We start from the raw sequence: 14,837 nt of genomic DNA on the forward strand, positions 1-14,837 counted from the left end.
TCTTAACTGCACTCTGAAACTGACTCATTAAAATATTTCGACATTATGCTCTTATAAAAGTTATGCATCGTAATTTAAATCTTTTAAAAAATGCTTTAGGGTGGATTAAAAAAATCGGGAGCCACTTTCATGGCTGGTAAAAATAGGAGTCGTTCTATTATTCACTGTTTGTGCATGTATCATATTAATGAATAAATTCAATCGTGTTTACAATAACATTCATATTTGTGTGATTGTTTTTTTATTACTTGTACTTTTCACTCAGTTATTGTAGTAAAATTTTCTGAATCATACTTATTTCGTGGATTTGATTTGTTTTGTTTAAACTTACTTTCAAAGCTTTTTTTTCTTAATAAACTTCATGTACTACTGATGAATGATACTACCTATATATAATTTACGTATGGTGTAGCTATTGATAACGAAGGCTGGTCCATAAGAATAATATTTTAGTCATTAGTATTTTGTAATTTGATTTTTTCCCCATTCTATTTTATTTACAATAAAAACACTATTATTTGGATTGAGGCCATCGGACGGAAAATTTTGGCTAGGTAAACAAATACGAGTATCATGGACAGATTTATAGATTCACGGCACTGAATGCGTATGCAATTAATGGTTCGCATATAAATAGATTGTGACTGCGACAAGTTTAAGCATGGCATTTATTCGCATGTAACCGACCAATTCTAAACGTCGTCCTGGTTGATTATATTTACATATATTGTTATAACGTTTTTCATAGAAATACTATATTTACATACATATATTGTTATAACGTTTTTCGTAGGAAACCTTTGTTGAACCATTATTTATTGAAATAAAACATAACTGCAAATATTAAAAGACTGTCCGTTTACAACATTGTTCTGGATTGCTCTTGGGAATCTGCTTTACTCTCGCCTCTGCACAAAATCGGTCGAAAAGGAATAAAACTATCTTACCAAAGTTGAAGTAAATAAGCAAAATGACGAAATGGTATTAATACTTTTAGATTAAAACAAAACTATAGAATGACATCAAACGCTTTTGTCATTAATTATTCTATGCATTTTAGATTTCAATAAATTGGCGTCATTGGGAAAAAATATAATATTAAAATAATTGCGCAAGTTTATATTATATAAATTTTTTGATTCGTCAAAATATTTGTTTCTGTATAAATTTAAAATGTATAGAGATGTGTAATGGGTGCTATGTCTTAAACTTGCGATCTGCATGATGCATTGCTATGGTTGATATTTGAGAATAATTAGCTTGATACTCATTCGAAATGAGAAAAATACTAAGAGGCACACGCCCATTAAATTTTACTTGTTTAGTGTCGGTGTATTCGGGGAATTTGTTGATATTTTTTAGGGATTTCCCGCTTTACATTTATGCTTTGGCGCCGAACGTTGCTCTGAAAGCATTGTCACTACCTATTAATTTAGGACAGGCCACACTGCATGCGAGCGACGCTAGCGAACATGCGTTTCACCTATGCTCTACCTATTTGGTTCACCTAACCGACTTGCGCACCAAGATATCCAACGATGCATGCGATGTTAGCTCTTCTGCGCGGCGCTACTGCTAGGTTGTCGGCTGGAAGCATTATTGATTTTTGTATAACACCACAATCAGCGGATCGAATATTACCATTTCTTTTTGAGTTGTCTTTCAGATCAATAACTTATTTTCAAGACTCGAGTGTGAGACAAGAAACTGCGTACCGACCTTTCCGACCGGGTTTTTAATTCCGTTTTGAGATTTTTATAATTTCATACATGTTTTTAAATTAAAATACGTTTTTCTTCTAATGTTTGTTATATCGAGTAGAAACGCGCATGCAATATAGGTTCAGTTTACTTCGATAGTAAACGGCGAGATCTGAGGGGTTAGTGCGAGTTTTACTCGATCAAACGCATCGAGCAAGTAAACGCGATTTGTATATGATTTGATCAACGCCACCTAGTGGTAACGCGAGGGCACTAATGCAATTCCATACAAATTCGAGATTACTCACTCACTATCGACTAAAACTCGTACTAACCCCTCTGGACCCCGCATATGGAAACGAGAACGCTTAATAATTTTGTTCGCCTCGCTCACGGTGTGGCCTACTCTTCTGTACCTGATTTATTATGAATACAAGGTTCTCATTGCAGAAAGAAAAGCGACAAGGTTCGTAAGGAGTTAGAGGAAGCAGCCAGAGAAAGCAGAGGTAGTGGAGGCTCGCCGGGTTCATCAGACGATAAAGCGATTGACACGTTGTCCTATTACGCGATTGTCCTGCCATCCAAAGTAGCTTTAAGATTTGTAAGTATCGGAAGTGTTCAGTATTTTTTCATGGGTTCATTCATTTTAATGTCCGATATTGTAATCAGAAAAAAAAAGCAACAGCTTAAATTGTGTTACAGGTAAATATAAATACGTTTAAGAATTTCGTTTTTAACTTTGATGTTTCGTCCAAACTTGAAGTTTCTGCCATAAACAAGTGAAATTTTCTGGTTACAAAATTATTGACAAAATATTGAACTTCTTCTAAAATATTTTATTAAAAAATACTTGTTTTTGCGGAAAAAGATTATTAGTTACTATGTTATATGTTTGAATTGTATGTTTATATAGTGATGCTATGCGCTGCAAATTCTATTTTTATAACTTTATTGCACAATTAGCACAACAAAAACATTTCAAGAAGGGATATAGTCTATCGAATTTATGTCTTATTCATATGAATTTATAGCAAAGGAAAGTTTAATATCTACACCTTTATATTACTAACGATTTCACTTTTGTATGGATTTGTATCAAATTGTGGTTTAAAAGTATTTTCATATTATTATTTATACCGTATTGGTGTACCTTTTATCCCGAAATAACCATGGGAGCAAAGTAGTAAAAAATAAGAGGGCAACTCAGATCTTGTTCCCTTGGATATCATAAAAGCGACTAAGGCATATGCTTTTAAATTTGGGATTCTTCTTTTAAGTAAGACTAGCAACCTGTCACTATTTGAATTTCAGTTCTATCATTAAGCTAAACGGCTGAACGTTGCCGTCCCGCAAGGGATATAGACGTGATAATATGTATGTTTGAAGCAAAATAGTAAAATATAATATATTTTAAAAATGCATTGTTCAATATATAGGACGCTCACGACGGCGAAGTGAACGCTGTGAAATGGAGCCCTACAGATCGGATAGTCGCGACGGGCGGTGCGGATAGAAAAGTCAAGTTATGGGACATATCTAAATGTAAGTTCTCATTTAAAGAGAATAATCTCTTAACCTATTTTGAATACAACCGATATTTCTTTCTACCGATCATTTGTTTTTATTTATTTCCCGCTCTCCTAGCATGGCACGTGCGACGCCGTTATTATCACGCGAAAAACTATTGCTGTCCCGTTTTATGTCATAATAAAAAGCGAAACACCGATAGTTTTTCGTAGTATATTTAGGTTACGAGTTAATTCTAAACGCTTTCTTGATAATGACACCGCTTACCGACCGTGATTTTGATTCCGCCTGCTAAACCATGTGGTTCCCGGCACTTAGGCCCTATGGCCACTCCACATCTTTCCCATGGATGACGTAAAAGGCGACTAAGGGCAAAGGGTAATAAACTTGAGTCTTTTGTAGGCGATGGGCTAGCAACCTTTTATTATTTGAATCTCAATTCCATCATTAAACCACACTGGACTAATAGTCTGTTCAAGGCTGTTAGCTCTGTGAAATAGACGTGATTGTATTATGTATGTAGTTTATCTGCTTATGTGGGTTCAAGAATAAACCTGTTTGTTTGTTTAGCGTGTATAATACAATTATTCATTATTCATACATAATAAGTATTAACATCAATAAACGTTTGTTTCAGGTGTCATTGAAAGTAAAGGTACTCTAATAGGTTCAAACGCGAGCGTTATGTCAATGGATTTTGACGCTTCGGGAACCTTAATTGTGGGCGCTTCTTGCGACTTCGCGAGTCGGGTGTGGACTGTCAACGACCAGCGAATAAGGGTGAGTGCATATTTTAAATGAATTATTCTTTTTGTGACATCGGCAAGTTTCTAATAAAGTTTTCAAATGTTTTTTGTCTAAGCTCAAAAATTTTTTGAGTGTATTTTTATATGTTTTATAAATCAATACAATTACTTTTACAAATGAGATTTGTTGAATAAACGTCGTGTTTTAATCTCATAATTAAAAGAACTATGTAGTTGTTACTCGCGGGGCTTCATTTTACCACACTTCTTTTTTAAGCCTTTGGCGTGTCTATGTTTATTATGTAAAACACATTGTTTTATTCTACTTATCCTCTTATAGTCATTGTATCATGTATACCTCAATGTACTTACATGATAAAATTTTAAAGGATAATAAAGAAATTTATTGTAGCGGGAGCAATGGGCAGATCTTCCGCCAGGCTAGTTGTATGCCTGGGGAATCGCGGCTCCGACGATGTTGTGTCGAAGGTTGTTTATATGCTCCAATCCGTGAAATCTTTACTTGCGCGCTTTAGGTTTTGCGCTGTTTTTGACACAAAAACACATTTGTCACATTTATTATTAATATTAATTTGTTATTAGCAGTCCTTTTCTCGAGGCAGCCTTTGTATATAAATTTAAAACAACATACATAAAAACGAATAATTTTCGTATACTTACATTACAAAACAGTAAATGGCAACATCCGTCAGTTGTGGCAATCTCGCCGCGGCACGGGATAGGCCGGGATTCACGGGAACGCTTCCAGCACGACCCTCTATTAGCGCATCGTTAGCGCGCGTCCGCGGATCGTGATCCCGCCACGATCACTTCCGACATCGACTCCGGCTTTTTGCATCCTGATTCGGGTGCAATTTAGATTTGCAATTGTTTTCTATTTTAATATTGAAGCGTTTCTGTTTATGGTTTACAATAAATGTAAATAAACACTTCACATTCCTTGCTGTACTACTTTTACACTTCATATTTTTCTTCGTTCCCAGCGACGAAAAAAAACCCGCGAAGATTAAAAAAGACATCCAATTGGTTATAAAATTGAGATACTTATTTCAATATTTCTATAGTCTAGCGACATGCCTCAATTTCTGATTATGTGTACCATTAAGCGATCCAGCTACATGTAAAAGAATAAACATGTGGTGTATGTTACAAACTTCATCGATTCTTGCAATTTTTAACTTATGAAATATAACGAGACATTCTCGTTATATTTATCTGCAGCATTACTGCTTAGACTTACTTGCATTATAAGAGTGATGAATATTGAGAAAGCAAACAAAGTATTAAGAGTAATGTATCTCGGAAAGTGGAAACATGAAGCCTCCACCTATCCTTCCAGTAAAACTCTGTGGTCGTTAATGTGACAAAGAGAGGCAATTTTTATACTTATAAAGAAAATGTGTGTGGTTCCCGGCACCAATAGGAAAAAGAATAGGAACACTCCATCTCTTTCCCATGGATGTCGTAAAATGTGACTAAAGGATATGCTTATAAACTTGGGATTCTTCTTTAAGGCGACAGGCTAGCAACCTGTCACTATTTGAATCTCATTTCTATCATTAAGCCAAGCAGCTGAACGTGGCCGATTAGTCTTTTTAAAACTGTCGGCTCTGTCTACCCCGCAAGGGATATAGACGTGATTATATGTATGTATGTAAAGAAAATAGTTTATATTGATACTCGTAACATAATTATGTCCAAGTGTATTGATAAAGTTATAAGTTACGCGAATGAGTGTTACCTACTTTCCAATAATGCTGCACTTTATAGACTGTCATTAGAGCTGGTCTACACATCATAAATTCTTCCAATAGATAGGCTAAACGCGCAAAGTCCTGTATGTTATCTGAAAATTATGCAGTAAGTATGATGATAACAAATTCAATAAGCAAAACAGACGTCATTGGTTCGCCACCCACAAGGATCGTATTTGGAATACTCTCGTCATCAAAGAAGCCAGTGCAAACATGCAATCAGAGCTTCAAGCCCAACAAATTGGAGGGTACGCCCACTCGTTTACGAATAATCTGTGGTAACCCACTGGAAATGTTCAGCTTTGTTCCGACCGGCCATTATATGTTAATGCCCAAGATAAAGTATGTTGCGTTATGAAACATAAGCTAAAACGGTTAACTCAATAAGTAATGTCAAGACATACTATGAATTTTCTCGGTTTGAGTCCGTAATAAATCAGTTAAGATGGGGATTCGTTTATGTATGAGCAACCGTTTTACGAGGCTTTACAAAAGTTACGTGTTTATGTATACATAACCAACTCTCATTATCTTAATGTTGTGGAAAGTAAATATATCAGCTACTTTTCCTAAATACATTAATTTGAATATGTAACAGTTTTTGCAATGAGAAAAACAAATAGGAACATTCAGTCAAGTTATATTTACTTTGATCAAATCTAGTCAAGTCTGTCTATTACGAGTAATATGTACATATCTCTATTTTTGCGGTACAATCATATGCCTTAATTTTAATGAGCAATCGGGAATTTGCTTACCCTAAGGATATCTATCGTTTAATATATACTTAATGGTTAATTAGTATACTTAATGTTTATTTCGATTTCACCAACAAGGCTATTAGGTAAAAAATACCTTAAGCTTCAAACTTCAAACTAACTATACGAAACTACAACTTTGACTCTTCCAGGCAGCGAGTGATTCGTGGCGTGTCTCTTATTTATTTTCGCATTGGAATTCCTGCGTGATCTCGATCCCGATCGAATAACTCAACAAATTGCGGCGCATCCGTATCCGGCGCCTCGGCAAGCGCTGCAATAACACCGGACTTATTGAATAGATTGCGAATGTAAACATATCCGAACCCACATTATTGAATAATATTCATAAATTCCACTTTTTCAATACCAGCGGCGGTTTGCAGCCATCTGTACTCGCCACTTTTTAAATTGCTTGCTACCATAAACAGTTTTCTTGAGGCCACTTTCATGAATTTGTTTAGTTATGACTCTGTCTGTCATGTAAATGCGTTTTTGGTGGTGCTTTTAATTTAAAAGTGTGATCTGAGCTGTATATAAATTTATATGAGTTTATTGAAAATGCCACTGCACGGCTTTTTCATAACTAGCACCTGCATTTTAAACTACGAGTATTCTATTTTCAACTTTAGATTACATTGTCAATGTAAATCTGAATTCATGACGTCTGTTTGTCATGACGTGGTGCATTTTTTTAGATAATTTATTTTATCTTACCAGTTGCTTGAATAATCTAACCTAACATACACAATCAATTGGATAGAAAAAGTTCTATCAAACGTTGTCTGACATCATTCAGTAATATTAGTGATGACAATTGCAAAACAACATAAAGATTGCAAGATATAATTAAAAACTCAATTAAAATAACAACTGTCTTCAGTCGTTGCGCCCGTGGGATTGGTTCTGTCTCAGATACCGTGTCGGAAGATTTTATCACAATCTCAAGGCTGTTTGCTATATTGTCCTTGGTTAACGAGTACTTGGGAATTTCTGTTATTGACTTCTATAATTGGGAGGTATAAACGCAGAAATACATGACTTTAACTGCACAAAGAACTATATATTTTCTTTCAAATGACGTTTACGTTGTTATTGTGATATTTTAATTGCCATAAGGTAAATTATGACAGTGATTAGTTTCAGTCCTATTATAATTTTAATGTAGGTACCATTGACGACTTTATCCTGTGGTCAAATATAAATCGAGTGGCGGTTATAAATCAACAACATATCAAAAATAAATTACGAGAATTTTCATCATCGATGACAAAGTGATTAATTCGACTACTAAGCTAGAAGGTTAATATATCAGCTATTTCTTCGCAATACAACTATTAGAGAATTATGAGGAGGGAAAATATTGGAAAAAACCTGTTAAATTAAAAATTAACTTTGGTTTAATCTGGTCAGGTTTATCTATACACAAGTTATCTAACTATAGTTATATTATATAGTTAACTGAGTGATTTTGAAAAAGCTACCTTAAATCTCTAACATAACTTTAATAGGGAAGTTGGAATGAATGAACCATTATGTCTTTACGAAGTACAAAAAAATCGAACAAGGCATTTCTTTGTATTTGAGTCGCAAATATTAAGGAAGACGTAAGGCTCCTATTGTCTAAGTTTACTTTCCTTTTCCCAGCGAAAGTGTGTGCCAGTTCGCTTTAAAAGGCTCGGTTCATGAACATTTACCACAACAATGGCAGTCTCGACGCACGTCTACAGTCGGTTGTGATGTTAATTATACATACCATTTATCTTAATGTGGCTCCGAAACATTGGAAAAACCCAATATGCTGTTTAACCACAGTTCTTATAGATTTAGATGCTAGATTTTTACAGTACTCAAAACCTTTTTTTTTACTTTTCTTGTTCTAAGGATATTTACTTCAGTGTGCACTATGTGCAACTAGATGATAGTACTTTTATGTTTTAGTATTTTAACTATATTTAATAATTAAATTTAGGCATACAGCTAAACGTGGCCTTTCAGTCTTTTAAGACCTTTGCCTCTATCTATCCCGCAAGGGATATAAACGTGACTATATGTATGTATTCAAATGAAATTATACGTTTATTGCTTTCGTATATCAAATTACGCAATTATAATACTGTTCAATGGCGATTTCAAGTTTTCTTTACCATTGTTTTGTTTATATGCCATGCATGCAATCAATTCTGATTCTAATTATTCCTATTATAATGATAAAAAAAATTAACGCTTATTTATTCCCACGTTTAAATAAGATCTTCCTTTCCATGAACACATTTATTGTTCATTTAGTGGTCATTGAGCTCAAAGTTTCCAACGTGACTCATTTATTGTAATACTTAATCAGATTACATATTTCATGAGAACCAAAGCCGGCCCAGCAATATTTTATTTGTGTCGCGAACGTGCGATTATATCTTTACTTGGTTCAATACATAGACACGGAAAAAGATATCATAAAAGGAACCGATATCAGACGATATCATCTATGCAATCGTTATATCTTAGTTGTCTATACTTTTCAAAGCTCCCTCAGGATCAGGTATCCAGGAGAGTGCACAACGTGTTCCTTATAAGGCAATCTGAATATTATGAGTTTGAAAGTATAATAGTGATTTGTTTACTTAGAATATGGTTGTTGTTTAAAAGTGCGCAATCGACTTGCTTCTGCATTAAAAAATCAAGCCGACATTGATTCTTCGTTGCTATTATCAATATTTGGGTAAATGTGGATGAAAGATATGATATTTAACATATTTTTTTAATGTACTTTTTCAGAGTGAACCTTGATATAAATGAACATGGTTTCAATTATATATTAACTTCTGGATTACGAAACTATGTCAAGTAGGCGGTCTGTTCCTTAACCATCATACGCACTATTACTTTTTCGTATAATTTTCCTCTTCAAATCTTTCTATCTATTTCACTATGATACCTATCCTATATATGAAAACTGTCCATCTTCCACGAATAAACAAACCTGAGCTAACTCTATCTATGTCGGCCTGTCTATCATTCGGTTACTCGTTCAATTTATTTTTCCATCGCTTCGCCTTGCGTATCCGATGCAGTGGCCGTCGCACTCGGTGTTCCGCCTATTTCATGAATATTTTATATTATTGTAAACGATTTCTTTGGTGACAATGTTGCATTCACCGCTTGTTTTGATTTTATGATCCATGAAAGTTCCGACACGATTACTTTATGATTTGAAGCGGCTTTATTTGTTTATTAAAATCTGGCTTGCTTTATATAAGAACAAAACTTAGTGTTAACTGCATTAAATTATGCTGAATGTAGCAATAAAAATGAATCTATTGCACAAAGAAATAAAAAAGATTGTTTTTTTTTTTTGTGTTAATGTTTGGAATAGGATATGGATGTCGTAAAGAGCGACTTCAGGGATCTACCTCAGGGATAAAAGAGTATTTAGTTTTAGCGATTTCAAATACCTACAAGTTCATGGCTTAGAGAATTGGCAAGACATTTTAAGAATACTACAAAGAGTCGTTGTTGTCGACGCAAACGAATAGAAAGCCAATTTGGAAAGGAAGTTTAGAGCAGAATAACTAAATTTAACTGCAGCTATTATTTTTTTTTCTTGAAAATCTTTGTTAGGTCAAACTTTGTGCTTTGCGAAATATAGAGTAGAGTATATTTTTTATTATTATTTTTTATTACGGTTATTAATTAGAACATTCAATATCAGTAGTATGATGTGATAGTGTGTTGCTAATAGCAACCTTATTTTCACTAAAGAAAATAACCTGTTACTTCGTTATACATACGTTTAAAGAGACCTAATTTGAAACAGATCTTTCGTTCAGACAATAAATACTAATGACTGCGCTAAACGGCACGTGTCTCCGTTCAAATAACGAAAGTACGGAGTAACATCTTTTGTCAGAATATCGCGAGCGGAATTATTCAGTACTCCGTCGCAAGAAACTGGTATTACCGAATTAGAATATTTTTGGTCTTGTTTTTAATAATAACCAAAAGTAGACTTAATTTTTGAAACTTTATCAAAATTTCGTTTAGGAAAATGTATCCTAATCTGTCGATTGCGCACTTTGCTATCAGATACATACAAATTAATCAAGATGCAAATCATATTATTCGTTGTGGAATTGTGCATATTGATTTTTTTACTTAGGCCTTAACAGGGGAATATCGAAAGTTTTAATGAAACGAGAAAAAATAGGATTCTTCGTTTTATTCTAGCGAAGGCTTAAGCGCAAGTCAGTCTAATTACAACCACACTATTTTCTGCCTTGACACAGATTTGTTCAAACATCGGTTTAGAAAACGTATTTTTCTTTTAGGCGATGGGCTAGCAAACTGTCGCTTTCTAATTCTCAATCCCCTTGTTAAGTGACTCTTCCTTAGTCTTTTTAATTTGTGGCCTTGTCGCGTGCTTTACGTCCGTACTCTTGATATAATCTCGGGCACGAATGCGACGCCAGGCGTGCCCCTTCACACGTGATTGTGCACAAACCTCACCTCAAGATGCCATCTCATTGATCTGTGCCGTTACAAGGACCGGTCAAATGCGGTTTGCAATTTACGTCAAAAACTGCTCTCTCTTTGATGTTCTGTTTTCATCTACATATAAAGGGTTTTAAATAACGATTTAAAAAATAAATTGCACATTTGTCTTCCCTTTGACTGGAAATACTTTGGTATTGTGTACATAGGTATAGAAATTAAAATGAAACCAAAAAATATATTTTGTGATTTATTTTAGATATTGACAGTTTGGATGGATGAAACAAAGATAAAATGATTACAGAATTCATTACAATACAATTTTGATTTTTAAGGCACTAGTTGGAGTACGTTTATAAAAATACTTTTCGTTTACGTTATAGGAAAATAGCACATTATTAAGTCTTTTTAAACACTACTATTTATTTAGGTATTTCTTTTATATTAGGAATGTATTAAATAGGTATAATTCGATGTTCAATTATAAATTATGTAAAAAGAAACTATTCTAAATTAAATAAGTTACGATGTCGGGACGGCCGTCAATCCATCGTCTCTTGACTTAGGTCGCACGTTCGGTTATCTACTTACAAGGTACTGAAATGTTACTTTTTACTTATCACTATCATTAAAATCAGGCTTACGCTAGTTTTAAAAACAAATATGGTACAATACGTCATCAGACTTCCGCGAAAGGATTTCCGAGCGTAAAGTTAAACGAATGAGCGACATGATCTTGATAACGACACACGGCCACGGTCCCGCCGATAACTTCAGAGAAGGGGACAAGCTAACGTTCTCAAACACAAGACACACACTCGACGGACGATCACACTGCGCGCCAAGTCGCTACTCACATTCATCCACAAGCACTCACGCTTTTCTGGTCGTCCCCGTCTCCGAGTGGTAGGCTCCCGTAGTCCTCGCCCGTACGTAGCGTATGACTTGGGAGCCTTCGGTCACTACCATTAAATAACCGCTATCGCTGTCCTACGCTTCATGCAAGGTGGACGTGTCGCTCTGGCAAAACGTCGGCCTTACGAGCCGGGACTCGACGGGGGTTTTTAAACTAATGAAATATACTATTATTGCGGATGCTTATCGCAGTGATATGCCTGCAATTACTCAGAAGTGCCTCTGGTGTGCACGAGAGAAACTGGCATCGTAGACTTTGCAAAGAGCAGAGGGAGCGGTGGGACCGGGAAGGAGTTCTGCAGCTTTTGAAGCCGCACGTCGTCGCTGCCAACTGCACGTCCATGCTGCTAGTACGACTAGTTGCGCGGCCAAGAAAGCAGCCGCTGCGAGCATAGCTCCCGCTGCATTTACACAGGTAACATCTGTTTCTCTGATGTAAACAGAGTCTTCAGTTACATTCTTGGCACGTTGTTTGTCAAATCCGAACTTGTCAGTTATTTGGATCGTTTGCACTAGAAGCATGTCATCGGTAGGTGCAGCAGGAGTAGAGCGCCTCTTCCTACGGCCGTAAGACATGACAGAGCGGAGTTCGTTCGGGCCACCATCACATTGTACCGGCTCGCAGCTTGGCATACAGGGACTGACCAAAGCACGGAATTGCACGACTTCAGATGAGGGGAACTTGAAGGCGTCAAAGTGCGACAACAGCATCTGTAACCAAATAACACATCTTATAATTTTGTAATAGAAAAGTTTTAGTATTGTTTAGTACAGTGTTTTTGTATATGATAGCTATTTGTACATGACTGTTTCTGGGTAAAGGGCGCTCCACACTCGAGAACTTCTTTGATACACACTCTCAACCTGCTCAGTAAAGTTCTCGCCCTCGACGACGATGACAACAGAAACTTACTGCTCTAAACTGAGGACCCTCCTTCCTCCAGTGTTTAGTCCCGGTTCTATCCTCACACGCTGGAGAGAAGTCCGGGTAATGCCTTGAACCATGTATTTTGAATTGGTAACCGACTCCTAATCTGACCTAACAGTTAAGAAACTCTTTGACATGAATAATGACACCCACCTTTCCGTTTGGTGCCGATTTCAATACTGGTCCCATAATGAAATCGTCAGTTGGACAACCGTCGCTGTCGATTAGTACAATTTCACTCGAATCTACTCCATCCATAGCAACTAATTCCCGCACGAATATTTCGAAAGGTGAATTCTGGTCGATGATTTCGAAACGAAGAGCCTGAAATAAATTGAGATCATTAATTGACGTCAACTTAAACCTTTGAGTATTTTTTAGATGTTGGGTGCGACTGTAGTAGATGACAAAATACGAAAAATAATTTATTTTGTCTGATGAAATTGATAAGGATATTTACCAAAGGATCTCCGACTTCAGCTGATGTAATAGTATCGTCTCCACTCCTATCTGTAACGCGCATAGCTACGTTAGGTGAATCAACAGTCACTTCCTCTGTCAGTCCCGTTTTGATGTCACCGTGAATGCCGAGATCGACTTCATTCGCGACAGTTTTGTTAGTGAGGTCATATTGGCATGTTACAGCTAAACCTAGATCAGATGATGTGACGATGGTATCATGGTGTTGAATGACGACGTCATTGAGGTATCTGAAAAATACGACAGGTGTCAATCATTTTATATTGAGTTGATACGTGTTTAGTACTGTAGGTCTCATTACGAAAGATGTTTACCTGCCAAGTCCATTTTGTTTCACATTACATTCAATGTTGTTATATCCCATAGGGAGCTCAAATTCAAGACTTTGTTTAACATCCACAACGCAAGAATTGGGACTGCCTTTCGCGTAGATCTTGCCATCGAATAGCTTAGATGTTTGAATTCTAGCGACCATATCACCAGCGCGACAGTCGATTGAAACATTGTAACATGAAGAAAGCTCGAAAGTGGCCGCTTCGGGTACTTCAAGGTATGGGTCCTAAAAATTGAAAAAATTATGAATTGAATATGTGAGTATACATATTATTACATATACCACTCTAGCATTAATAATTATTAATGTCACGGAGAAAAAACCATGGATGGATAAGAAATAATGGAAAATTAATATAAGTACCTGAATATCAGCAAGAGTTGCGCGAGAATGATGAGATAGACGACACACATGATCTCCAGTGTCGCCGTGATCATACGAGTGGCAACGGAAAGGTGAATTTAGACACAATTCTCGACATTCTTCAACTGTCTGTACATCTTGATATACAGAGTCGACAGTCTTCAGAATTCTCCCATTCATCTTTTTGAATTCGCATAATTTTGTTGGTTCTTCGACGCAGTTGTTTTCCAAGTAGTCGGTATCTGAAAAAAATAATTCCAATTGTGATTAAAATGGCATTTTTCATTGATGGATTTTTAATATCCAAAAATCTATTTATGATAATATTACAAATCTATTTTAGTATTTATCAATTAAGCCTTAGATTGTTCATTACACGTTTATTCAATGATTTGGAATAGCAGGTCATACCCTCATTTGGTTGGAAAGAGTTAGTTCCCGCTAGTGTAATACGGTCCATGTTCGATAGTACACACTCTCCAGTCTTGTTATTGTAGTTCGCCGATCTGCAACAAGGTTACACGCAGCTTAGCTTTAGCAAACTTTTTCTTACCCTTTTAATGTGTGAATCTTCCCAAGGAATTAACCATGTAAAGTATCTCTTGCCTACTGGTTTGCGTCTCCGTTGTAAAGAAAATTAATATAAGTCTGTGCGTAGTTGGTTATTTTGTTATTACTCTATTTTACAGGGTCAAAATCATTATCTGAACCTAGCAGGTTGGTAGAAACTATAAACTCGGAGCTTCACTTCACCTATTTTAAAACTAGTTTTACTATAATCACACCATTAATTTTTAATTAACAATACGAAGTCGCACAATTG

The 14,837-nt window shown here is 35.7% G+C and overlaps 2 protein-coding genes across 5 annotated transcripts in view; one reads left to right on the forward strand and one right to left on the reverse strand.

Annotated features, from left to right (window-relative positions):
- Nucleotides 1-14,837, forward strand: part of LOC106137675 (autophagy-related protein 16-1) — a 164,862-nt gene that overhangs the window by 9,972 nt on the left and 140,053 nt on the right. For all 4 annotated transcript variants that reach the window (XM_013338545.2, XM_013338546.2, XM_013338547.2 and 1 more), the window contains 3 exons: nucleotides 2,151-2,301; nucleotides 3,137-3,242; nucleotides 3,865-4,007. In XM_013338545.2, coding sequence (XP_013193999.1) covers nucleotides 2,151-2,301; nucleotides 3,137-3,242; nucleotides 3,865-4,007 — 400 coding nt within the window. The remainder of the gene's footprint in view (nucleotides 1-2,150; nucleotides 2,302-3,136; nucleotides 3,243-3,864; nucleotides 4,008-14,837) is intronic.
- Nucleotides 11,381-14,837, reverse strand: part of LOC106137673 (uncharacterized) — a 57,961-nt gene continuing 54,504 nt past the window's right edge. Inside the window, exons 7-12 of the mRNA XM_013338544.2 lie at nucleotides 14,426-14,520; nucleotides 14,015-14,256; nucleotides 13,632-13,876; nucleotides 13,298-13,547; nucleotides 12,991-13,161; nucleotides 11,381-12,620 (exon numbers count right to left, since the gene is read on the reverse strand). Of these exons, the coding sequence (XP_013193998.1) occupies nucleotides 12,120-12,620; nucleotides 12,991-13,161; nucleotides 13,298-13,547; nucleotides 13,632-13,876; nucleotides 14,015-14,256; nucleotides 14,426-14,520 (1,504 nt within the window). The 3' untranslated portion in view covers nucleotides 11,381-12,119. The remainder of the gene's footprint in view (nucleotides 12,621-12,990; nucleotides 13,162-13,297; nucleotides 13,548-13,631; nucleotides 13,877-14,014; nucleotides 14,257-14,425; nucleotides 14,521-14,837) is intronic.

Source organism: Amyelois transitella, chromosome 10 (assembly GCF_032362555.1).
Source record: "Amyelois transitella isolate CPQ chromosome 10, ilAmyTran1.1, whole genome shotgun sequence".
In the NCBI taxonomy this organism is placed as follows: domain Eukaryota; kingdom Metazoa; phylum Arthropoda; class Insecta; order Lepidoptera; family Pyralidae; genus Amyelois; species Amyelois transitella.